General features: G+C 38.5%; 1 protein-coding gene across 11 annotated transcripts in view; it reads left to right on the forward strand.

The window, feature by feature from the left end:
- Positions 1–27,732, forward strand: part of LOC5573942 — a 126,099-nt gene that overhangs the window by 81,392 nt on the left and 16,975 nt on the right. For 7 of the 11 annotated variants that reach the window (XM_021847700.1, XM_021847697.1, XM_021847704.1 and 4 more), the window contains 11 exons: positions 1,381–4,505; positions 4,575–4,662; positions 7,526–7,679; positions 7,748–8,006; positions 8,071–8,160; positions 14,637–14,843; positions 15,455–15,558; positions 15,656–15,837; positions 24,666–25,061; positions 25,327–25,502; positions 25,564–26,834. In XM_021847700.1, the coding sequence (XP_021703392.1) occupies positions 1,381–4,505; positions 4,575–4,662; positions 7,526–7,679; positions 7,748–8,006; positions 8,071–8,160; positions 14,637–14,843; positions 15,455–15,558; positions 15,656–15,837; positions 24,666–25,061; positions 25,327–25,502; positions 25,564–26,834 (6,052 nt within the window). The remainder of the gene's footprint in view (positions 1–1,380; positions 4,506–4,574; positions 4,663–7,525; positions 7,680–7,747; positions 8,007–8,070; positions 8,161–14,636; positions 14,844–15,454; positions 15,559–15,655; positions 15,838–24,665; positions 25,062–25,326; positions 25,503–25,563; positions 26,835–27,732) is intronic. The other 4 variants (XM_021847705.1, XM_021847708.1, XM_021847706.1 and 1 more) reach the window with 4 other exon arrangements.

Raw genomic sequence — 27,732 nt, forward strand, 5'->3', positions numbered from 1 at the left:
CCTTGAAATTTGTCTACCTTCAGGGGCAGAAAAGTTCAGCATCCTTTTCATTCAAGCTGACTCAGTGACCCACCGGAATAATTCCGACCACAGGAATATTCCCAAGATGCTTTAGCCACTTTTAGCAACTAGATATGTGTATGAGTTTAATGACAAAGAATAAATGAATTCCGTTAAGCATTCGCTGAGTGGTGAGTTTTTGTGTTTTTTCTTCCTCTCAGCCTATACGGGCTAAATTATTCCCAAAAAAGGGCGTATCTCAATTTTGTGCAGAATACATATCTATTAAAAAAAATTAAGTAGGAGTATACTTTTCTGGGGATTGGTTTTCAGGGAAATGGTGCTTTCTGAAGAATGTAATTTTATGGTATGAGTTTCTTGGATACGGGTTTCGGAAGAATGGGTTTTAACCTTTGCGTCCCTGACCTATTTTTACAAATTTTCGTGATATTTTGACTCTAGTCCCTAATTTTTAGCCGATTGCAATACAATTTTGACCCTACACCACAACACTATTATATTTTTGTGTCCTTTACTGGAAGCTTCAGCTACACAGTCGGTTTCAATTTTATACCGATGTTCCGTGGGGTCTGTCCGAAGATCATTTGAGACATTTCCATAATTATTTTACACGAATCACACAAAACTACAGTGTTTGTAACTGAATCATAAACCATTAGTATATTCCGACTCTTTGAACTCATTTGGAATCATTCTGGACGGTTACGGATTTCCTGGAACCGATTTCTGGATCATCAGTTGGGGACCAAAATTTGATCAGCACAACCATGTCATGCGACACACCAATCTTAAAGGTTTTACAACAAAAATATAATACAATGCATACTCAATATTGTATGCAACACAGGGCCGTTCATGCGGCACCTCAATCTTCAAGGTTTTTCGCTGGAAGTATAAAACGCTGCAAACATAATAATTCATTGCAACATAGGGTCGGTCAACAACAAGTACTTTCGGGATGTTCCGGAGCCGATTCCGGGATCCTGAGGAAGGACATCAATACGATGATTGCAAAGTCTATTATGTGGCACATCAATCATCAAGTTTTTTTTTTCACTGAGAGTAGAATATTATGCAAATTGAGTAATTTCTTGAAACACACAATCATATGAAAGTGCAACATACGATCATACGGTAGTACTTTTATATGGCCTTGAGTTCCAGAACATCCAGTATGTTCCCAGTACAGACCACGAAACTTGAATAGTGTTGTGATGTTGTGTCAAAATTTTAATGAAAGCAGCTGAAAATTATGGAAACTAGAGCCTAAAGATCACAAAAATTCGGTTGTAAAAGTAGGTCAGGGACGCAAAGGTTAATAGCATTGATGATTCATGAAAATGTTTATTTTTTCAACAGGTTGTACACTATGTCCTAGCGGTCCGGATGGGTAAACGAGAATTGAAACCAGATCCACCCCCACCACCACCGAAAGAAAAGACACCTGAACCGGAACAGAAGTCTGAAGGAATTGAAGAAGGGGAAACAGCAGAAAAGAAAGAAGGTGAAGAAGGTAGCACTGCTGAAGTGAAGCAAGAAGGCGAGGAAGAGTCTAAAAAGGAAAGTGATTCTGACGCTAAGGCAGAGGACAGCAAAGAAGGCGAAGAAAAGGATGTGAAGGAAAGTGAAGAATCAAAAATGGAAGTTGACGAACAAGATGACAAGAAAGGAGAGATAGACAAAGAAACCGAGAAAGAGGTTGAAAAAACAAGTGAGACCAAGGCAGAGGAAATGGAAACAGAAGAACCCGAAGAATCAAAGAAAGAAAAAACAGAAGAAAGTGTCGCTGAAGAAGATTCGGCGGAAGATGATAAGAAGGCTTCCAAAGATAAGGAGGGTGCAGAAGAGCCTTCAACGGGAAAGAAAGAAGACGGCAAGATGGAGGTTGACGAGGACAAAACGGATGACAAAGTTGAAAAGACTGCGTTGAAGAAGGTTGAAGACAAACCTGAAGAAAAGAAGGAACCACCTGTGTTCATCGACGTTGAGGAATACTTCGTCAAATATCGTAACTTTTCTTACCTTCACTGTGAATGGCGAACCGAAGATGAGCTTTTCAAGGGCGATAAACGTGTGGGAAATAAAATCAAACGTTTCCTACAAAAACAGCAACAGCAGCTAAACATCTTCGAGTCCTTGGATGAGGAGCCGTTCAATCCGGACTTTGTCGAAGTGGATCGGGTGCTGGATGTGTCCGAGCATACCGATGACGATGGCAAAACGGTGAAACATTATCTTGTGAAATGGAAGAGCTTACCGTACGAGGATAGCACCTGGGAATTGGAAGATGATGTCGATCTTCCGAAGATTGATCAGTACTACCGATTCAATAAGATTCCGCCGAAGAGTGAATGGAAAACAAAGAAGCGACCTCACCCAGATCAATGGAAGGCCCTTCCGGAGAGCCCTACGTACAAGGCTGGCAACAGACTCCGTCCATATCAGCTGGAAGGTTTGAATTGGTTGCGGTACTCATGGTACAAGGGGAACAACTGTATCCTAGCCGATGAAATGGGTCTGGGCAAAACTATTCAAAGTTTAACGTTCGTCCATTCGGTTTACGAGTATGGCATTCGAGGACCATTCCTGGTGATTGCTCCCTTATCAACCATTCCCAATTGGCAGCGGGAGTTTGAAGGATGGACAGATATGAATGTGATCGTTTATCACGGTTCGGCTACCAGTCGACAAATGATTCAGGACTATGAAGTGTTTTATCGGTATGAAAATGGAAAATACATTAAAGACATAAATAAATTCAATGTGCTGATTACGACTTTCGAAATGATCGTCACTGATTACCAAGATTTGAAACCGTTCAATTTCCGAGTATGCGTCATCGACGAAGCTCATCGTCTGAAAAACCGGAATTGTAAACTGCTGGAAGGTCTTCGGCAGCTGAACCTTGAACATCGAGTGCTGCTTTCCGGAACTCCGTTGCAAAACAATGTGAACGAATTGTTCTCATTGCTCAACTTCCTTGAGCCAAGTCAGTTCTCATCGAATGACGAGTTCTTGCGGGAATTTGGAAGTCTCAAAACGGAAAGCGAGGTACTGAAACTGCAGGCCCTGTTGAAACCTATGATGCTTCGACGTTTGAAGGATGACGTTGAGAAATCGCTCGCACCTAAGGAAGAAACCATCGTTGAGGTGGAACTGACCAACATCCAGAAGAAGTACTACCGAGGTATTTTGGAGCAAAACTTCTCGTTCTTGATGAAGGGAACAACCTCGGCCAACATTCCGAATCTGATGAACACGATGATGGAGTTGAGAAAGTGCTGCATTCATCCGTACTTGCTGAACGGTGCCGAAGATCAAATTCAGTATGATTATCGTCAACAGCACGGCGATGATGCAGAAGCTTATTACAAGAACTTAATCGTTTCATCCGGTAAGATGGTACTGATTGACAAGCTGTTGCCCAAACTGAAAGCGAACGGTCATCGTGTGTTGATTTTCAGTCAAATGGTTCGCTGTTTGGATATCTTGGAAGATTACTTGATCTACCGGAAATATCCCTTCGAGCGAATTGACGGCAGAATTCGAGGAAACTTGCGACAAGCAGCTATCGATCGCTACTCGAAACCAGATTCCGATCGGTTTGTATTCCTGCTGTGTACGAAAGCAGGTGGTTTGGGAATCAACTTGACCGCGGCTGATACGGTTATCATCTATGACAGTGATTGGAATCCGCAAAACGATTTGCAAGCGCAGGCCCGTTGCCATCGTATTGGACAGCAAAAGATGGTTAAAATCTACCGTTTACTCTGTCGCAACACTTACGAGCGAGAAATGTTCGATAAGGCTTCACTGAAATTGGGCTTGGATAAGGCCATTTTGCAGAGTATGAATACCGCACAGGGAGGCAAAGACAACAACAAACAGTTGTCCAAGAAGGAAATCGAGGATCTGCTGAAGAAGGGTGCCTACGGAGCAGTGATGGATGATGACGCGGGAGACAAGTTCTGCGAAGAAGACATCGATTCTATTCTGCTTCGTCGCACACAGGTCATCACAATGGAAAGCGAAAAGGGTTCAACTTTCTCGAAAGCCTCGTTTGCTGCGGCCGCTAACCGAAGCGATATTAACATTGACGATCCGGACTTTTGGAACAAGTGGGCCAAGAAGGCTGAGATCGATCCGTTGGCCTGCGAGAAAGACGAAACGGAGGATTTGGTGATTGCGGAGCCGAGGAAGCGAACGCAGATCAAGCGATACGGACACGACGACGGTGTGATGGACATGTCGGATGAATCGTCCGGAGAGCATGGAAGCGAAGGCGAAGAAGGCGGCGGCGGTCTGAAAACCAGAAGCAAACGGAATCGCGGCAAGGACAAAAACAAGAAACAACAGGTCGAGAAGGATGAGTACATTCCACGCGATCGGGATACACTGGCGGCGCTTGGGTTCGACGAGGTTTCCTACGGAAACTGGGCACGATCCGAGCTATTTAAGGTGGAGAAAGGATTGCTCTCGCATGGGTAAGTGGATTCTAGTTTATGATGCTAGCGGGCATTGTTTGAATATTGTTTTCCGTTATATATTTACAGATGGGCCCGCTGGACTGAAATTCTGGAACAGGGTCAGTTTAAGCGTGGCTGGCGTGAGCAGGACATCGAGGAGTGTTCTCGAATTATTGTAAGTAAAACACGAATAGACATTTGAAGTATTTCACAAATGCACGGCTGGTAGCAGGTCTCTTCCTAGCGACTCTATTTTATTTCCTCTTTCTCCTTCAATCGAATCCTTTTTTTGTGGTTCACCGGTGTTTTTTCGTTCGGTTTGGCGCGTTCTGTTGGGCAGTTTTTTGTTTCGGTTCGCGTTGTGCGAGGGCGAAAAGATATTCGTGTTCAGTCGAGGATGGATTGCCCACTGGATGGTTCGTCACTACAAGTGTCGACATAAACCCGTATTCCTGTTTCATACAACTTTAATACACACTTGTCTTTCTTTTTTCGTCATTACTAAACAACTTTTGAATAGTTCGACATTATGAATGTTGCTTCAGCCAATATTTTTTCATCACGAGACAATGATGGAAAACTAGTTTTAACCCTTCAGTCGCGCGGTTTGCCACCGTCAGAACCACCACGCTGATGCTGTGTACGATAAGCGAGGTTTTTTTACCACTGTTGTACAAAATACAACAGCGCGACGAATGAAGTGTTAAGTAAGAGTCGTATTAATCCTCCTTATCCATACATCGCACTACCGACCAAAGGTGACTCCCAGATTCTTTTCCTCTCTCATTAATTAACACCTTTCTCGTGGTGATTGTGGAGATGCAGAGGTCTTATCGGTCACTAGATGTAACAATCATTACACACTAACATTCCTTCCCCATCCCAACTGACTGTAAGGTCTTGGTTGGCGCCGTTTTTTATTAATAATATGAGATCTGCTAAAATTGCACGTCGAAAGCGAAAACTCCCAAAAGTGGAAACTTCCAAACTCATCAAAAATGAGGTTAATTTATTTTCTAAAATCTGTTTTGAAAACCTTTTCGGATTTCTCGAGGAAAAGCTTAAAGAAATCTTTTAGTGATTTTCCCAGAGATTTCTTCTGGACAACTCTGAAATTATTCTACAAATTTCCCATAAATTCTTTTAGGAATTCGTCCAGAAATTCATCCATATTTTTTGAAGGAATAATCAACCATTTCTTATCTAAGATTTGATCGACTTTTTCTTTAACACATAAAAAATGTTAGTTGTTTTATTTTGAATAATATATGGGTTGTTTATCAATGGTTTAAAAGAGCCCTAAGCTGCCATGATAAATGAAGGGTTAAGGGAATTTATTCAGAATTTGCTCCAGGAAGTCCAACGCAACTACATCCAGTAATTTTCACATGAAATACTCTGAAATTTTTCTCACTTGCTATACTAGGCCTTCCTCCAAAGAATTTTCCATCAATTCTTCACTCTATTTCTCCAGTAGTTATTCTAGCACATTTTCCAAATATTTCTACAGTTCTTACAAGCAAATCCTCAAGGATCATTCTACAGGTTTTGAAGAAATTCGTAGGAAATTCTAACAAGACTTCTCGCGTTAATTTGTGCATGACCCCTGAGCCGATCCATTTTCATATGGATTCCTTCGCGAATGCATTAACGATTTTTCTCAGAAATTGTTTCATGATTCCTACAAAGAAATTTTACTACTAAAGGATCTATGAACAATAAAAAATATTCATTCGTCTCTCGCTCTCTTTCAATTATGATAGTGCAATACTAAAGCTTTTGGGAAGTTTTTTACCTAAAGATCATCCATGGCTAGCGTTTCATACAAAAAAAAAAAAGCGCAACAGAAAAGGTTAGTTATTGCTTTGAAGATAAAGTAAACAAAGAGAGCCTTTCAATGTTGGATAAGTCCTTTTGAAAAGTTACGCGAGATTTCTCGAGTAATTTTACAAATAAATTCTCCATGCATTATTTAAAGTTTCTAAGGCTTCACACCAGCAAATACTTCAGCATTTATTCCGATCATTCCAATACAATTTTGTTTCCGGAATTACGTACGATGCTTTTCTAGAAATTATTTCAGAAAATCCTACAAGATATTATCCAGGGATTCTCTTGAAAATACTCGTGTGTTTTTTTAATAGAACCTAACACAACAACCGTAACATTGAGAGGCTCTCCTTGTGTACTTTCTCTTTAATTAATAGCTGAGCCACATTAACCTCTTCTGATGCGTTTTTTGTATGGAACGCTAGCCAAAGACATAGTGTTTCGATCCATAGCGAAAAACTTCCCAAAAGCTTTAGTATTGCATCGTTATAATCGAAAGAGAGCGAGAGAGGAGCGAATCTCTCTTTGTTATATAGGTCCTTTTGAAAATTTACTCGAGTATTTTTTATCAAATATGATAGCAAATTTATATGAAAAATTTACAATGACTCCTCACGAATTGGGGAGTTCTTTCAAAGATCCTTTCAAGAGATCATCGTGAATTTGTTTTATAAAAGATTTTCATAGGTTTCCAACAATTTCTAAAAATAATCCTTTCCATAAAATAAATAAATCAATAAATGAGTTCCTGAAGAAATCTTCGGATGAGGCAAATGAGTTTCTGATGGAATTCCTGGACAAACATCTTGGGAAGAGCTTACAGTAAAACTTGTAATGATGTCTCGAGTAACACTTTTGCAATTCAGAAATGCTTAGCAAAAACGACTAGTCGGATATGCTGAAAAAAAAATCTTAAGCTCTTATCTTCTGATTCCTTTTAGTTCCAGTTCGGTTTCTTTATGGTCTCTGTTTTCAAGCAAGAGGTCTCTAAAGTTCATATTTTTAAGATTCTCAGTCGCTACCAGCCCTGCAAATGTGCTTTTTTCTTTGTGATGACTGCTATGCTAATATTGAGGAAACTCTAGGTTTTCGCTGAGTAAAACAAAGTTAACTTCTCAACTTATAACTGAAAGATTTAGCATTCATCCTAACATCAATGTATCAAAAGATTCAACTTAGACTAAACGATGGTTTCATTCATCCCGTAGCTATTGTACTGCCTCGATCGCTATCAGGGAGACGAGAAGATCAAAAATTTCATTTGGGAACTGATCACACCATCAGAAGGTGGTGAACAACGAGAGATTGCTCGCAACCATAGTGGATTGCACAACTTGGTTCCCAGAGGACGTAACGCTAAGGGTAAGTCTGCGCATTTGTAGCATGTAGTGTGATGAATGCAAGTAATATCTACTCGTTTCTCTCTTCAGGACGCAAATCTGTGAATCCCGTACCAGGAGGAACTCCAACGCTGAAGCGCGAAGGAAGCGTTACCGACGTGAACGAAGATGGCTCGTCGAACTCGTCCGGTACCCAGAAGGAGCCGAAACCTGTCAAGTCCGGTACCGACTCGGGTGGTTCCAATACTCCGACCACCGATCCGAACCACTGGAGCAAAGATGAAAAGTATGACGCCGAAAATATGCTGGACGTCAACTACAAAAAGCATCTCACTAGACATGCCAACAAGTGAGTCCTTATCAGTATAATTTTCAAAATCGGCGTTTATTAATTGCGGTTTTCTCCTCAACAGAGTGCTCCTTCGCGTCCGGATGCTGTACTACATCAAACACGAAGTCCTCGGTGATTTGGTGACGCAGATTCAAGAGGGTGCTAATGCGAGGTATTTAGCCCTTCCAGGGCAGTTAACTTTATATTCCAGAACTACTTTTTTTGCTAATCGTTACTTCAATTTCAATCAGTTCATTCCTTCATTTTCGTAAGCGCTGTATCTTTACCCCTCTCTCCCATGTTCTAATTGTATTTGATTCTGTTTTTGCGAGTAACTGTTTTAATCAAACTGACTGTTGGTTCGAAACTCTCGAAATTTGTATAATTGCGCTATTTGTGGAAAAAAAAGTCAACACTTACCTATTATTCTTGTGAGATTTAACACTACATGCACAGCAATCCTACATTTTTTAACCATGGACCAGAGCTTTAATGCAAATTACCGAATCGTGATCACCAATCCTACACAATACACAACATTCACTTCACGAAACCTACATTACCCATATCCTATTCGTGCACTTGCTGGTTACATTTCGTTCGTTTCATCATCTCAGCTTCGCCGCAGCTCGCCCTTTGCAGCTGTCGTCACACCAACATCTATACATTTCGTACATTTATTATTGAATTTAGTAATCCACACCGCTGTATCTTTGCCGCTATGTTTTTCTTGGCATTTAACTTTTTCGTGTTTTTGTCGACTTTTGTGATTGTCCATAACCACCTTTATCTTCTTGTGACCTTTCTATATCAGTTGGATATGTAAAACTCTCGGCGCGTTCATATCCCCAGCCATGTAGATACGCGAGCTGTAGGTGAAGTGTTGCACACAGTAGAAAAGCAATTTTCTTTTACTGAATCCGTACAAGATCGAAGGGTTGTGTAATTAATGAAATGTGTCTCGCTCTTACTTCGCATTGTTTTTTGCCTTTGTACTGTAAATTCCTTTTCGGCAAGCAGAACCTAGTGTACAAATCGTATCACCTCCGCTAGGTATTTTTCGTAATATTGATCAATAGTCATTTAGTATTTATAAATAAACGTTGGACATGCCTAGGATGGGGTCTAGGTCATTTGACATAAGATCATTTAGTATAACGCAATTTGCCTTGAAGAAAATTTGACATATCTTTTTTTAATAAAGAACAAACGTCTTTAGAAAGAAGGGATATAATTTTAGCTATGCCAAAGGTCATTTGGCATAAAATATCGTTCCCCCTAGAAGAAGTTCAATCGACAACATAATTAAAAAAAAAAAATTTGCTTTCCATACACAAATCAAAATATTGTAGATGATTATAAAATGTTCGAAAAATTTCCGGTAAAATTTGAGATTTCAGTAAAATTTGAGAATTTCTAGTAATCAATTGACCTACTTAATCCTAAGGATTTCTAGCGGAAACATTGGATTCATAGCGCAGTATAGAAGAATTTCTAACTAATTCTGAAAAGTGCTGTGCAGAATCTGGTAAACTTCTGAGATTGCTAGAAGACCCTATTGTTTGCTAGTGGGTTACAGGAAATGTTTACCGTGATCTTGGAAATATGCTACCTTATTACACTGAGGAAGCTGTACTAGCGAAATTCATTAAAACGCCTCATGAATTTAGCCACAATAAATCATGCCTTATGAAACTGACGAAAATAATAATGAATTTTATTACTTATGCAACTTATAGAGCAGCCTTAAGAAATTATATTTTTTTTAAATATTAAATATTTACAAATACCCTTATGAACTTCTTAGCGATCGCTTATGGAATTCAATATTTTCAACCATAATGTTGTCTCGAGCTAAGGGAATGACAGTGATAATGATTTCAAACTGAAAAATCTTAAATTATCTGTCGTGTATATCGCTATGATCCATGCAACGATTGCTTATAGGGATCTTGTACAGATTATATCAGCTTAGCCTCCAGGGTTATTCCAGAAAACCTATTCAGTGCTCAACCAGGAATTCCTCAACTAATTCGACCAGAGATCCCTCATTAAGGTGACACATGTCGGAATCCAAACATGGCTGTCATAATGGCCGGCTTGTGCCCCTACTCACCATTTAAAACGCACCAAGCTGCTAAAATAATGACCAACAAAGTCGATCTTCTTATTTTAAACTGTCTGCTAGTGCACAAAGCTAAAATAGAAATTGCACTGTAGATTGATCCTTCTTTTGTGAGATTTGTGCCTTCAAATTTTTGGTACAATATTTACTTTTGATTTTAAGCTGTTTCACCTTAAGTTCCTCCGGTTTTTTCCATGAATTTCTCTTTCATTTACTCTTGCAGTTCTTTCAAAAGTTTATTGCTGAACTTTCCTAAAGGATCTATGTAACAATGAGAGATTGTTTTCTCCCTCGCTCAAGCATGGGAAACATTCACTCGAATATTGCGTTTCTCTCGCTCACATCCACAAGCGGTCAAGAGCGAGATTGCCGTTTCTCCAGCCAAGCTGAGTATTTCAATATCCAATGCGCTTTCTTCTTGTTCGCCGAGCGACAAGTTAGACAAAATCGGCAATAGAATGATTCACTACCGAATCCTTGTGCCGAAGGCATCCGATTGCTGAAGCGAATGATTCTTTACATTTCGATTCCGCACGAGTGGCATTCGTGTTTGAGAGCTGAAGAGCGTTCACTGACTGGTAATACACAAGGCGAAATGTTTCAGTGAACGCAAAATCTGTACATTTCGCAGGAAGCTTTCAGTGATCGAATGGCGAACGCGTTCTTTCGTGTCTCCCATTTAAGAGAGGATAGGTGCTCTCTCCGCTCCGTATATCTTTTGATTTTCGGTTTATCTCAATCGTTTGCGATTCGTCGGGATTGCGCTCACCCTAGTAGCATTCGGCAGTCATTGAACATTCGGTGGCAGCAGATACTTTGCAGATATTTTATCGGTAGCGTTCGGGTGAGTGAGTGAATTTTCCCATGCTTACAATCGCTATTTTTCTATTATAACAGTGCAATACTAAAGCTTTTGAGAAGTTTTTAACTACAGATCGTCCTAACATTAAAGATTTCCTGAGTAATTTTTACAAATAAATTTTCCATGGATTCTTTATAATTTCTAAGGCTCACCCCACGCCAGCAAATACTACAGCATTTATCCCAATAATTCCAATACAGTTTTTTTTTCCAAGATCGTGTACGACGTTTTTTTTCTAGAAATCCTTTCAGAAAATCTTACAGGATATTGGGGATTCTATTGATAATTTTTGATTAAATATATTAGCAAATTTGTCTGAGAAACCTACCATGACGTTCTCAGGAATTAGAGAGTTCTTTCATAGATCCTTCCAAGAGTTCTTCGGGAATTTCTATAAATTGTTTATAAAAAAAGTTTTCCAACAATTTCTAAACATAGGAACATTCTTGGATAAATTGTTTAAGTACTTTTTTGAGAAATGTCTCAAAGTCTCTGAAATAAATTATGAATATTTTCTTAGAGAAATACCTGGTTGAAAACATAAAAAAAAATCATTAACGACAAATTCGGAGGAAATCTTAAACAATAACAGGCTGAATTCTTTAAATATCCACCTTGGAAAAATTTCTAGCAAAATTGAAAGAATCATTGAAGGAAATTCTAAAAAAAATATGGAAAATTCTTGGACTTAAATTCAATAAAATCCGAATTGCATGGAAAACTTCCATAAAATACTGATTCTGATTTAAAAAAAATCCTAAATATCTGTCTTACATACTGATAGGATCTATACATAGATTGCTTATAGGGATCTTGTACAGATTATATCAGCTTTGCCGAAGAATTTTTTGGGATTATCCAGTTTGAAAACAGAGCCATCGTCTTTTTAGGCCTAAAATATTCAATACTAAAATAACTGCTGACTGTTTAGTTCAAGATAAAAACATTTTACATTTACCCTTGTAGAATATCACAAATCTTTATTACGTCTAAAGACATATTTGTTATTTCATTCGTATGGTATTCTATGGAGTTCCATCTATGAGGCAGTATGGTGTTCCATCGATTGTATTTAACACTTCAGTCGTCGCGCTGTTGTATTTTGTACAACACTGTTGAAAAAGCTCGCTTTTCGTTCACAACAGCAGCGTGGTGGTTCTGACGGTGGCAAACCGCGCGACGACTGGAAGGTTTAACTAATTATACTAAAACATTACACTGGTACGCCAACTGTTGGTTTTGCTGACAGTGTTACGTTTTCAAAGCCCTATTCGCTCCCAAAACGACAATTCGTCCGGTGGGGTGTGCTGCTGTCGTCATGATGATGGTTGACGAGAGCAATGTCAAACTCGTTCATGGTTTCAAAACATTCGGAACAAAATATTTATTTTCACCGCTTAAGTGAAATAATGTATGAAATTGAATGAAATTCTATGGTAGAGAATTCATTTCTCTACCCAATGGTATTTTTAGAGGCAGCGGAGAATGTTTCGAAACGTGTTTTATACAAGTGCAAAAATCGCTCAGGCGAAAGTTTCAATGAAACTATTCATTCTGGTTTTCCAACCTCAAATTAGTGCTCCTACCAGCCGGATCTCATTTTTTATGAAAGTAGTGGAATAATATAAAAAACAAATGAATGTAGAACATAGAGCATGGATATTTCTACCTTTTCCACTTAACCGTTTGACTGTTGACTGTCTTTTATCAGGAAAATAAAACATTTTCCCCCACAGAGGCATGTGATGAATGCGTGAAAAATCAAATCTCTCATCCACTGACTAGTTGCGCTACCAAAGTATAGATGGCTAACAGTATGTTGCGTTTCGCGATTGGAGGCCTATGAAATACATCAAAAGTATATCTTACATACATAAATATAAAAAATCATATGTATTTCTTCTACCAGACAACTATCGAATCACTGAACACCGGCAGCTGTATGGTCGTTTATGTTTAATGGAGTTAAGTCAATAATTGTAATTTTATTAATTATTACTTACTTCGGAATACATCGAGATCGAATCCCGGAACACCATTCAATAATTTTGAAGCTAGGTTCAATTCATTCACCACGAAAGACTCCATATTTACTGTTTCATAAGTATGCGGTATGACTAGCGTATAGAAATCATAGTTTTGTTTTGAAGTTCAGATTTGGAGTTATTCTACATACAGCTTCATAAGACAAAACCAATGAATTTCGCTAGACCAGTTGCCTGAGTGTACTTCACCGGTACACGGGAAAAAAATCTGTGGAAAATATTACTATTTTAGCTGACTACGCCCATTCTTGAAACTGCTAAAAATTGCCGGTGCGAGCGCTTGAGTTAACCCGCTAAAATGGTAGTTTTTACCGCACCATTTTTTTTTTGCGTGTTGCATCTATGATTCTGAATACCACTGAATCAAAAGATCGTTAGAAGATAGAAGAAAAACGGGAGCGGGTCATTTAGCATAAGGTCGTTTGGTATAAGGTCATTTAGCATGATGGCCATTTGGCACAACGGTCATTTGGCATAATGGTCTTTTAGCTTAACCAGAATTCCTTTCTTTCGGAATATGCCTATTCTTCATAAAGTTTGTTTATGTCCAATGACATTTATGTTAAATGACCTTTTAAAGGACAGTAAACAACGTTGAAACTTTTGTTTTGCGGTTATCTCAGGATCCTGACCACTTAGAAAGATGGCGTCTTCGGCAAAGGTGTTCAATAGCTCAAGGACGATAGTGTTTGAGTTATTGAATGCAAAATTTAGCCACCAGGCAAGCAGCGCTAGTGAGCATGAAAATGTGTAAATTCTTAGCTTGCAAAGAAAAAACCTCAATTCATATAACGATCACTGTAATCTTATACAAAATGAGAGTCTCGTTATTAAGTGTTGACAGTGTTTTCGATTTGAAGCAGATTAGTAATGACTAATTGGAAGGCTTCATACAACATTCACTACCTGACTACAGTATGTTCTCGCTTCAGCGAGAATTGCATCTTCTTCTTTCTGGCGTTACGTCCCAACTGGGACAAAGTCTGCTTCTCAGCTTAGTGTTCTTATAAGCACTTCCACAGTTATTAACTGTAATATTGCAAATAGGTGTTGCAATACTGGATGAAGCGATTCTATACTTTAGTCGGGAAATGTATATTGTGTTTCTCCTCTGCGGAGACTTCTAGTCTCATAAATCTTATCAATTTATTACCGCAACCTGCACATTCTCTATATAGAAACGAATCGGCCAGCCTTTCCGCACTTTATTTGTCCTCTCGTCACATCCTTCTTCTATCAGTTTGTTTCCTATCATATATCTTGTAGTTAAAACACAATAAGCTTCTAGTGTTAGTACTTTTATTCTCTAGTAAAATCAAGAATTATCGAAACATATTATCTTTAGTTGTCCCGTTCTGTTGATTGATTAACGATTAGCAAAATTATTTCATATCTAGTTCTAGGAGCAAAGAAAAAAAACGAACACCAAATCGATTACCTTTCTGATCACCCACAACAACCCCTTCTGTTTCTCTCTTTCTCTCTATTTCTCTTCAAACAAAAAAAAATCAAACCAAAACAAAAATCAAAATTTCCCGACCCCTGAACAACCACTGGTATCATCAACCGAATGTGTTATCAATGTCTGTGTGTGTGCCCCGCGATCACGTATGTAGCGATCTCCCCATTCGGCCACCGCCGACGCCTGACCAGCTGCCGTGCTCGTGGTGGAATCCAAATTGTTGCGATCGCAGCCTTTTAGTCGGCACGTATAAGCATGGCTGCGAAAACTACCGCGTGATGCGAGCGGATCCGATGCTCTGCTTCCAGAGCCACTGCGGTCCCGGCGACGGAATCGTCGAGGAAGCGACGGTTGTCAAAGAGTAAGTTTCGATTTCTTTCTCGCCAATTTCAGTACTCTCCTCGTTCCTATCCGTATCTTCTTACAAGCATACATCTATGTTTCGTTATCCGGAAACTGAAGTCGTTTCCCGTTAGTTTGAGTTTTTACTTGGCTGGAATGTGTGTTTTTGGTTGTTATAATTTTAATCTTTTGAGTGTGAGTGTATCAATATAACTAGACTTTCCATAACTTCCTGAAGACGATCTTTTGTATAGTAATAATTGTAGCGTAAGTATCTTCCGGATATTGATCCCACCTGAGACCTTGCTTAGACTTGAATTCAGCACGATGCTTCTGGATAACATTGCGGTGACTAATGAAGCAAATCATTTGCCACCTTCCTTTCTCCTAAATATCACGATCATTTTACGCTTGAAAGCATCAAAATTCCTCAGCATAATACAATACATTCACTGAGCTCTCTGTGTTACATTCGTTGAATCCTTCAATTAACTACCTCACGTTCATCAACCAACACACATCCATCTGCCAGGCTCATTGAAACCATTGATAGTCTACTGAGAGTACCCCGTTAGCCTCTACATTGAATTCCACTAACTTCTTTCTGTCTATCTCTCTTCCCGAATCTAGGGTCGATGACGATGCCAACTCCAAGCAGGGAGACAACGAAGACGATCCAGAGGACGGACCCTCGGAGGCCCGTTCCTCGTCGGCCGGCGTCGATTCCAAAGACGGTAAGCCCATGTTTCCATTCTAATAGCTACGCCCAACAGCGTAGTGTCAGTAGTAGGTTTGTTTTCATAACCAATTGCTCAATAAACACTAATCTAGATGATGAAGAATCCACAGCTGGTACCGCAACTAGTGCTGCCCCCACGCCGGCCCCGTTGGACACCAACCCGGATCTGATGTGGCCGACGATGCAGGACCTGAACACCCGTCTCCGACGTGTCATCACTTCCTACCAGCGCAACTACAAGAAGGAAGAGCTGAAGCAACAACAGAAGGCAAAGGTTAGTGCCACGTTCGGAAACAAGAAATGTTCCGTTTATTCCCGCAATCACCTCCCTCACATCATCCAAAAAGCATCTGATTCCTCCGTTTGAATTGCATGATTATCCACGAACATACACGCAAATAGTTCAGAGCATGGTAAATGTAATCGATTGTTGATTTTATTTTTTTCGTTCATGTACACGACAAACTAAGTCAGTTTTTTTTTTATGTTGGTGTTGCGTCTTGTTGTAGGTAGCGTCGTACACATTTTAGTAGCTAATATTAGGCCGGTTAGAACACTCAATTTATCTACACTGCGTTCACGCATTGGGTGAATACAGAGTTCAGAAGGCAGCACAAGTATTGCACTACAAGTATCAAAATCCCTCAACACTGTCACTAGAACCCACTAGAACACTTGCAATGTATCCTCAATATGTTGGAATAGGTTATCATAACAGTAAACGAAGCTTAGTGGACCTATCTAGTCACTAATATATATGTTTATCATTGTTTGACTAATCGAAGAAGATTTCTTACATCGAACCGGAAGTAGGTACCATCAGTGCACCAGATTCCGCTCATTTAAGGGAAGTTATGTGTTCAAATGTATTGAAGTGGTGTTATCCAGCGCTGTGATCAAAAGTTATAAGTTATTCCATATTTTTCTTATACCATTGCAATTAGTAGTACACTCCAACCTGTTTTTACGATCATTCTATTTACAACGGTTCTTTTTATGACCGTAATTCAGATTAACAACCGTTTTTATAAATGATCAGCATCTTAAAAAGTAATCAAAATAGAGGGTCATGATGTTCAGCAAAATTGTTCAGTATATTAAGGGCTACCATGCGGTGGTCATTGAAATGTATAATTCTACCACCAAGCGGCGCTAGTGTTCAGTGAAAATTTGTTTTTCCGATATCTCGGGATCTTGACTACTTAGAATGATGCCGTCTTCGGCAAAGTATTCAGTAGCTCAAGTACTATCATTGTTGGAGCCATGAAATTCTAGATTTTGCCACCAGGCGGCGCTAGTGAGCATAAAACTTTTATTTTATATTATTATCTAAGGATCCTGACCACATAGAAAGATGACGTTTTCGGCAAAGTTTTTCAGTAGCTCAAGATTTATAATTCTTCTACCAGAGAGATTCGAGATTTTGCCACCAGGTGGTACTAAAGTAAGTACTAAACTTTTGTTTTGCCGATATCGCCAAATCGAGTAGTGTTTGATCGTTAAACCTTGTCACTTACTCCTGCGGGGGCAGGTGATGGGATCAGGAACAAACCTGCCGCGCATCTTCGCGTAATGAAGTGGAAAAGTGTCGCGAATCGTTGTTTGACCCTTAGATAGCTAGATCCTTAGAGGTGAGCGAAAACACTTGTTCGTCGTACAATGTAGTTACCGAATTATATCGCGAATTCGGTAAGCCGTTAATATATCATGGGTCGCATAGATGACTCCCAGAGCCTTATCCCACAAACTCAATGTACTTTCCATAACAACTGTGGAGATGCAGGTGTATTTTCGGTCTCTAGTAACAATGGTTGTTCAACTAACATTCCTTCCCTTCCCCGATGTCCGTAAGAACATGGCCGGCGCCGTTATTGACTTTCAAAATTTGAGCTCTTGTTTTGTGCACATTGAGAATGGTAAGCTAATCCAAAGCTTCATTTATTAAATCTCTGTGCAATTTCGAATCCTCTGGTCAATCACGGAGTAGCAACTACGAATTGTACGGTCATTTTTGCTCATGCTCATTCTTATGCTCATGTTTTGCCGATATCACCGAATCTTGACGACTTATAAAGATGGCGCCGTCGACAAATTAGTTCAGTACCTAATCCAAATGCTGTCATTGTTCAAGCCATCAAATTCAAGATTTTTCTACCCGCCACCTGGTACTAGTATACTTGAATCTTGTTTTGCGGATATCGCAGGAGCCTGACAACTTGGACAGATGGCGCCTTCTAAAAAATTGAGAAATCTTTCGTTTAATGTATTGACAGTAACCAAAGGTCGTTTGATTTATGTATAAACAATATTTTTCCATAGGGTGGCCAAAACTGGCACACTTCTCCTACAACGCCACTGTTGGTCTAGAAATGCCAATACAAATGCACATTCCTGCTGTGTTTATACACGCTATTCTCGTGCACAAGAGACTACACGGCTGAACTAGATATTCTCTGCAATACGATGGAGACGCAAAGCAGTTTGTCTTGTTTGCTTTGCTGCTTTTGATTACTGGTTGAGCGAGCCCATGGGAGGGAGAATCAACTGGGTTTGTTCACTGAGGGCGATGCTTAAATTAGGTATAGAACATTTTCAAGCAACTGCATATTTATAATGTTGCAAGCATTGGAAATTATAATGTATATTTTCGATCGATTTCGCTTCGTCATTGCTAATAAATAAAGGTGATAAATAAGCGTTCTAAGTTGAAAAAGTTCAATCATACTTTCATCTTGTCAATTTATTCGCGAAAGAGAGGACCGATGAAAAGAAATCTATTCTAGCACACGCTTGATATGCCAACATCTGTGGGCATTTTTGGCAAAATTTCTGCAGATGTCAGATAAAATCCTCAGAAGGGCCGCTGAGAAAATCAGTCGAAATTTGGAACTCCTTTTGAGATGATTTACGAGGAATCCTTAGATGAATTCATGGAAAAATCTTCGAAAATTTGTTGACTGGTTTTTTCATTACTTTTCCTAAAATACTCAAATTTATGATTTTTCTCAACAAATAGGCGTCTACTGAGTAGAGATAAGTTAAAATATTTGATTTCTAGCTTTTTTTTCATATACAACATAACCAACATGTTTTCCAAAATATTGATTTTTTGTATCGTAGAACAGGTAAAAAAAGAGGCGACTAGTAGCTCCGGTTTGATGGAATAATGGTAGTTTTGGCATAATTTGAAAAGGAAACTGTACAATAATGGCCAGTACCATAACTGCATATTTGTAACATTCGACAAAAGTAGGCATTGAGTAAATGGAATACCAAGTGTGCATTTTATGGCAGTATGGGAGAAAACTAAAATTTCTAAAAATTACCAGGAACTCAAAAGTGCTTATTTGAGGCTGATATTTTGTACAACGCATATCGCATACTAGGTGAATTGTTAATTAAAAAAGTATGATTTTTGTTTTAAAAAACATGGTTTTATAACAACCAATTAGTCTATTTGAATTTTTTTTTTGGAAACAACGCAATGTTATTTTTTGAATCAAAGATTATTTTATTCGTTTAAATAATAAATCCATTTGCATTATTTGACATTTCTATTTGCTTAAAGCTTCGAAAATTTTTATTATTTTTCTAAAAAAAAAACATTTAAACAAAAAAAACGTTATTACATCACATATTTCTCGCGTTTAGTATCATAAGGGCGTATCTGCAGTTTTGGCGGGAAATGAGATTTCGTAAAAATTTGAATTCTACAGGTCCAAAACTATAACCCTACCAAAAATTATTACTAAAAACATTCTAGAAATACCATATTTTCAAGAACATAATTTGACGTAACTACAGAACTGCAATGGGAAAAAAAATACGTCAGGCGTAACTTTTCTGGTCATCATCTGTTGAAGTTACGCCAAGTGCGATACTATTCCGTGTTTACAAAATGTCTAACAGAAAATATTTGCTGCTCCGTATTAGTTCTTCATTTTACACACGATATGGCGCAGTTGCTTAAATTTGATGCATTCGAGGATGTAGTATGGTTTACACTAGTGATCCTTTATAGAGAGATAAGCGGAAGTAAAATGGAATGATTTGGCAACAGACCAGCAGTGCTGATTTTGCTCGGCGTCGAGAATAGTATTGTAACACGGACATGACTTCCTCATTGCTAAAGAGTTTATTTTGTTTTGTTATAGATCTTTGAGCTACATATCCAAACTAATAAACAGCCGAAAAAACCAACAACTAAAAATCGCATTGACAAAAATTTAAAAAGAAAAATATTTCATTTTTTTGCTTCATGCAAAATTACTTTTACCGAAATAGTTTCAAGTGGATTACATTACTCCTCAAGAAAAGTTCAAAACAAACATAACGCATTCGTTTGGCTCACACTTTGACAGCTCTCGCTGCTCGATTGGCTCACACTTTGACAGAAATGTCAGCTTCCGCGAATCTCTCTTATAAAGGATTACTAGTTTACACCTGAAGAAATGGTGAAGATATATACTGCAGTTGTAGGTGAGTGATGTTGAAAAACCAGTCAAAACATTTTTCAGTAAATTTGTGTTATCATCATTGAAACAGCACAGTGGATTCTAGTACACCACGGATTCCCGTACAGGCAATGTTGTAGGAACAGAAAAGGACAATCTGGAACCAGTGTAGAATAACTCGTAATAATTCGATCAAATTCTGGTTAAAAATTGACAAACTTTCCTTGTATCTTAGCCGTAAACGATACATGAGCACCAACATGGTATTATCGAAGAAAGTTTTGTTTTATTATTTGTAAATATGTCCTAAGTGTACGTACTTGAGAAGCTGGTTCGATTCCAGTAGGCATGAAATTTTAACAAAAAGTTATTAGAGTATCTCAGAATCTGTTTGGTGCTATAAAAATTGTTAATTTATCAAAAACTTATGATTTTGCTTCGTGGCGTAACTTTTTCCAATGCGACATACCGGCGTAACTACAATTTATTTCATTTTCCAGCATAATTTACGTGTACTTCTTTTGGCACCGGATGCTCTAATGGCGTGATAGTATTCGTATAAATTTTCAGATAAATTCACTTTAAAACAATAAAATACGTGAATTTTTTGTTTGTTGAAAACTTTTATATAGATTTTCTCGGTTTCTTCGAAACTGCAGTTACGCCCTTATGATACTGAACGCGAGATTTCATTTCCATGTATAACATTTCATAGTGATTGGCTTCAATTTACTTATTCAGCATTCAGTTTTTTGCTGATGACTACACCTGAAACAAATATGTGTTTCATTATTTATATGGTTTAATGGAAGACGGAATTACCTTCTCAATCCTTCAAGCTTCAGTTCTTCAAAATTGTTTCCATTCACAATGTTTGTGGTGGACTATCACAAAGAAAAATTTTAATAAAAAATGGAAACAAAATCGAGAAACAATGAAAAAACTTACTTTTATGTAGCCGGTATGTTGGGCTCACAGCTATTTAACACGTTTTCACTTCACAAACAAAAAACAATGGCCAGGGTGTCCATCCATCCGGGAAATCCGGGAAAACCGGGAAAAACCCGGGAATTACAAATTACCGGGAAAAATACGGGAAATACCCGGGAATTTAAAGAACACCCCGGGAAAATATGTATTTCAATCGTAAGACTACCAGTTTCTTTAATTTTCAAGCAACATGGGCGAATTTTTTCCCATAAGGTGCACTCGTACCTCCCACTATCACTATCTTTTGATGGTTTGGTAGAAAGATGGTTAACAATTAAGAACTATGAAACATTTCTAGTACGGTACTTAGTGATTCATGGCAAGGCTCTTGGCGAAATTTTTGTTTGAATTCTATTCAAATTCATGGCAAATTTTTGATGAAATCTTTGCTGGAATCCTAACGGGAATTGAATCGATAATTGACCAGTTTCTTGGAAGATCACTGAAATTGATATTAGTAGATTGCTAATAAAGTTTTTAATGGATTCTAGAAAAGATCCTTGAATGATTCTGTTTGAAATTTCTAGTAGATTCGTAGTTGTTAATGAAAAGCTAAGCGAAAAAAACACATGGCTTATTTATTGAGAGATCTTTTGAAATCCTGGATAGATTCAAGAAAAATTCCGTTTGGAAGATTTCTGGGATTATTTATGAAATTGATTTTCGATGAAGCCTTTTTTAGATTAGGAACTAGTTTGACTATGACACAGTTCTTATGAGGCGGTAGCGAGTCACTTTTTTTTATTCTGGTGACTAAAATGCCATTATTTGCAACACAAAGTCACTAAATTCATTTTTTTCAGAAAAATTATCACTTAAGTTACTATTTTCATGATTCAATGTTAAATCAACGATAGTCATTGATAGATACGCTTTATAAAGCGTTAATGATACGGTTGTTTCATATACTACAAGTGTTGAAAAATATCTAGTCTAGATTATTATAATACGTCTAAGTCAATCTCTAATTATTATAGCCAAGATTAAAGCCCAGTTATCACCTCATTCAATTTTTCCTCGAGTTCATCGAAAACAAAAAAGGCTTGGATAAGGCTACCTTGTGAGTGAGTGAGGGTTGAGTTTTAATATATTTTTACTTGTATTTTTCCTCTACTATTTTAAGTTCTCGATTCTGCCGGAAATTCCACAAGAACGTTTAGGAATTTATCTGCAATTTTTCTGCTAAATAATCTTCCTTTATCATCGTAAACTTACTCCCAAACTCTTCATGAAATCCAAAAAAAAAATCTGGGAATTTGTTCCACAGCTCAGGCTTGTAAAACAGTTTTAATGAAAGAGATTTGCCAGAATTTATTTCTTCAGAGTTGATGAATTTTGAATTTACAGGAGATTTTCTCTACTGATTGGCAATTTAAAGTTGTCGCGTATGCCTAGCTCTGCGACTTAGCTTTTATGTGCACCATACAAGATTTACCAGATTTTTTATACGCACACTCTGCCCTTTGATGATGTTTAAAATCTACTATAATTCGGTGAAGTTATTTATATGCGTTTAAAGCAACTAACTGTTTGGATATATTTCGAATTATTAAAGGTAATTTCATTTTAATTTTATATAATGTGTAGTTATGTTAATTCTCTTGATTATGAAGATTATGTTTCGTGTCTGAACTTCAATTGTTCAAACTAATGTTTGTACATATTTTCAACAAGTTCCATGGCAAAATCTTCGATGAATAAATAAGCCAGCTTTTTGTTACGTTTTTTGCGAGATTATTGACCAAATCTTTTAAAGATTATTTGGAAGATGCAATCTTAGACTCATGTAAACCGTTTCGCCAGTTTCATATTAGATCTTTTAGAGTCTTTTAGATACTTCAACAAATATTTTGAATCTATTTGTCCAAAACCCTTTCGAAATACAAATCGTTTTAAGCTCACAGTGTTCTATAAATTTATTAAAAAAAAAATCATAAATAAGTTAGTCTTCCAAATTTGTTCACATTTTATGCAAGTCGCAGGAGGATTATCCGCAGGATTGTCATCCGTATTTTTAATTTAATGAACGTCCGGGAAAAATCCGGGAATTGGAAAACTGATTTTGAATGGACACCCTGAATGGCGTTTCACATTTTCAATATTTTGCATTAAGCAAAACTAAACATTAGGAGCAACAAGAATTATCATTGACATGAATGCATGTTACATTCAAAGTGATGTAGATTGTTTTGAATAGCTGATAATTCTTTGCGTGTAGCATGTGTTAGCTGTTATAAAAAATGCACAATAATGTACCATCAGTCCACGCTCATGCCCCTATTTTCGCTCACACTAGTGTAAAAATTGATTTTTCGTGTCTAAAACCAACATTTTTGCACGGATATATTCTAACAATATTAATAACTTTCAAATAATGTCGTCTGACATTATTTTCATTTGGTAAAATGATTCTTTATATTGAAAACACAAGACCTCGTAAGCGGTTATTGGATCTTCAGGTATTTTTGTGTGTTCCAATAACCGCTCATGCAAAACATTAGGCAAAATTTAAAGAAATGTGGATTTTAGTATACAACCTTCTTTATTGCAGTACTAGTTATGGTTTGACCATTAAAAATATCAGGGTGATTAACGAAATTCCAAATAATGCATTTTTAGTAAGTTCGTCACGAAATCTGTTTACCGTGAGCGAAAATAAGAACACTTAGATGCAGTAACAAATGCAATTATTTTTTTTCCTATACTTGGAACTACATTGTGACATAAAAATAGTATTGATCGACACAACAGTTATTTTATAATAAACATTTGAACACATAACTTCCCTTAAATGAGCGGAATCTGGTTTTGAAACTAAATAATCAAGTACTAGGTATATGAGTTTCTATTCTTCGCAAATGACGATTTGTAGTCGTCTTACCAATTAAACTAATTGTCCAATTTGTAATCAATATCAATGGAAAGTACGATCGCGGACAATTTATTAATAGTTCTTGCTCAACAGGTGTGATTCGATCAAATTCAATATATTTGAAGGTTAAGCACTAGAACACCATGCCAAACGATTCTATGCGATCATACCAAAAGGGGTAAACCTGATAAATTCCATGCTCTTTGGCAGGCTTTTCCTTATCTTTTGAACAGCTTCCTTGATTGTTCTTACATGGATGCCTAACGAGATCATTGGTGAATTCTTGGATCTCATTGTTCGACATCTGGGAGAAATTTGAAAGATGTCTGTCGCGATGATGTAGTAATTTGAGCTGTATTGAACGTCATCAGTTTGCACGCTGATGTTCATTCCCGGGGGTCCATGGATGTTCTTAGAACTTAAAGAGGGACGGCAGCCTGGAACCACTGTCCTCGAATATACCTTCGTGGCCTGGATTTCGTCATCAAAACTTTCATAATTTATATCACATCTTTTCAATGTACCACCCATACATTTCATTCAATATGATTCCCTCTTGATTTGTATCTACGCTCTGAAATATTTGTTGTCACCTCCATTGCCGATTCATTTTCATCCCCATACTTCAATTTACCATTACGCGCTTTAGAACTCACCCTTTGCTCCCATAAAACCTTATATGCATCCCCAAACGTTACAAATGACCTTATCTTCCCCATCTTTTCTTGGCGTCCGTGTGTTGAATTGCTGCTGTCGTTCGAAATTCCGAACAAACCCAAAAATCAGCTTCAGGCGATCGTACCGCCGGCATCTTCGATGGGTGGTCAATCGTCATCGAATCCGTCGACGCCTTGCACTACCCCTGGACCGGCCATGAGCGGTAGTCTCACTCCCCAGCACCAGCAGCAGTCTCAGTCGATGCAAATGATGGGCTCTCAGCAGCAACTCGGAGGCGCTGGTGGCGCATCTACTTCCTACGCTGGCACTAGCGGATTGAGCAAGAGCCAACAGCAGCAAGCATCGGCCGGCGCTGGGGGTCTCTCTCTGGGAGGTTCCACCCCGACCGGTGGAATGCCAACGGCTGCTGACTTCAGTCTCATGCTGAGCCTAGGGCTGGGCCTCAATCCGGCCGATGCTTCGCAGCTGGCCAATCTCGATCTGCAAAAGTTAGCCATGTACTTGGTTAGTATAAAATGGTGGGATCGAAAAATGGGTTGATTATACTATTTATATTAGAAAGCTTTTCCGTTTCGATGATTGGTATAGAAAACTGTACTTCCTCTATTATTTCCCAAACCCCTACGTTTGGTGGCGGTTATGTAGATTCGGTATCCTTTAGTTTTGTAGTAGATGTCCAAAATTAAAAAAATAAACTTTAGTTTCGATTCAACTGTATTTGAACTGTTTCAAGGAGTACAGAATTTCACTAACGCTTGCCTAATTCCAGAAAATGGAACGTCGCGAAAAAACGGAACAGGTCATGCGCGAACGGGAACGCATCCGTTTAGAGCAGATACCCAAGAAATGGACACGCCGCGAAGAGAACGAATTCATCCGCGTTCTCACCGGGTATGGCATTGATCTGATACCCAACACAACCGTACCAACGCCCGATTGGTCAAGGTAAAATGGTTGCCGGTTTTGTCTGTTAGAAATGATAGTTCAAGAACTTCGTACTTTCTAGGTTCAAGGTGTACGCCAAGCTGGACAAAAAGTCTGACGAAAACCTGAGCGATTTCTACAAGGTATTCATCGCCATGTGCAAACGTCAGGCTGGCGTCAAGCTGAACGACGATGAAAAGGGACTGGAGGGATTGGTGGACGATGTGACCGAGGACCACGCCAAGTTGATCCTCGATCGGCTGGAACTGCTATCGAAGGCCCGCGAAATCATCAAACACCCCAAACTGGAGGAGAACATCAAACTGTGCGAGAACAATTTGGACACTCCCGATTGGTGGATCTCGGGCAAGCATGATCGAGAGCTGCTACGGGCAGTGCTCAAGCACGGTATCTATCGCTCGGAACAGCTGATTCTCGCAGATCCGGAGTTCCCCTTCTACGAGGCAGCTAAGAAATATCTGCAAAATCTGGAAATTCAAATTCAACTGCAGAATCAACAGCTGATGAAGATGCAGGCTGCTAAGGCCGAAGCTTCTGAGAAAGCTGAACTTGCGATGAAGCTCGAAAAGGGAGACGGATCGCTTAAGATTGAAAAGGTTCCGATCAAGAAAGAAACGGAAAATGCTCAGGATAAGGACCGGGAGCAGTCAGAAGTCAAACCAAAAGCCGAAGTAAAGGTGGAAGACGAAGTCAAGAAGGAGCAAGAGGAAGCGGGTGCACAATCGGAAAAACCGGTCGAGGCATGCCAGGACCTGAAAGAGGACGTAAAGGAAGAGAAATCTGACGAAAAATCTTCTCAAGATGAGGATAATAAAATTGAAGTCGATGAAAAGGCTGCACAGGATAAGGATTCGGAAGAGAAAGAAGATGGCGATGTAGATAAGGAAGAAGAAACTAAGTCTAAGGAAGAGAAATCGGAAGCCATGGAGGTTGATGCAGAAGAAAAAGCCAAGGATGAAAGTGTAACAGAAAAGGATGATGAAGCGAAGGATGAACAAAGTGAGGACAAGAAGAAGTCAGAAGAAACAGAAGCAAAATCTGACGAGGTCGATGCAGCTGAACAGTCGGTGAAAACCGAGGAGGAATCACCTGCTAAGAAGGGCGATGATTCGGAAACAGCGAAGAAGTCAGACGCCGATCGAGAATCCTCGCCTGACGTTATCATACTGGACGAACAGAAGGCTGACGTGAAACCGAACGTTTTGAGCGATGAAGAGAAATGCTCGAAACAGGCGGCTGATCTGAAGGCTCGTTTCCCAGATCTGGAAGTGTTCCAACCGCTGATGAAGTTGAAGCAGTTGGATAACAGTGTATCGAAGGAAGACTTTAAAAGTAAGTTTACAGTACAGTGAATAATAATAGAGGGCAAAACATAAAATGTTAAATACATTCTGCCTTCAGTTTTTGAAAATAAGCTACCGCGGGGCAAGTGGGTAAATGGGGTAAGTGAAAACAATTGATATATTTTACTGAATATGTGAATTAACGTTTTAAACTCATGCGTAAACCTTTGAGGTCATTGAGAACATTATGATAGATAAGATATTTCTGAGATTTTTCAGCCATTATTGCATAATAGAGTGAAAAATTGTCAACCTGTCAACTGTTACTCCGTAACAAGTTGGCGGCGTACAATCTTATTTTAATATTTTCAGTGGAAAAAAGTTGCGAAAAATAATTTCCTGTACCACTTCTTAGTTGTCCTCTGTGACAGTTTCAAACTGCAATAAAAAAAGTTTTAGAATTGATTCGACGTAGACCTAAAAATAACTAAATTTAAACACCGTCAATTTTCTTATCAGGTGGGGCAAGTGAAAAGTTTATCATTAGAGAGTGAATTTGTGCTTTCTCTTTAAGTAGCCATAAGTAAACATGGTTCGCAATTATCATAGAAAAACGTAACGTGCTGATAATTCAAGAAACACTATACTCAAGCGTCAAAAGCTATTAGAAATCATGGAAATTCTCTAAAAGATGTTGCCAAACATAACAATATCAATATGTCTACTTCGGGCAGCCAATTAAAAGGAAGACGTTGACTGAAAAGTTGCAATATTAGAGAACACACGGAAATCTCGTGGAATGTCTATGTAAAGCTAGTTCAAAACATAAACATGGGGTATTGGTCTATCCACATTTAAAAGATTGTAAATACTTATTTGATGGATTCCGGTCCAAGAAATTATGTCTTCCGAAGAGTTATCCGACGTCATATTCGATTTTCTTAAAA

Source organism: Aedes aegypti, chromosome 2, assembly GCF_002204515.2.
Source record: "Aedes aegypti strain LVP_AGWG chromosome 2, AaegL5.0 Primary Assembly, whole genome shotgun sequence".
Lineage (NCBI taxonomy): Eukaryota > Metazoa > Arthropoda > Insecta > Diptera > Culicidae > Aedes > Aedes aegypti.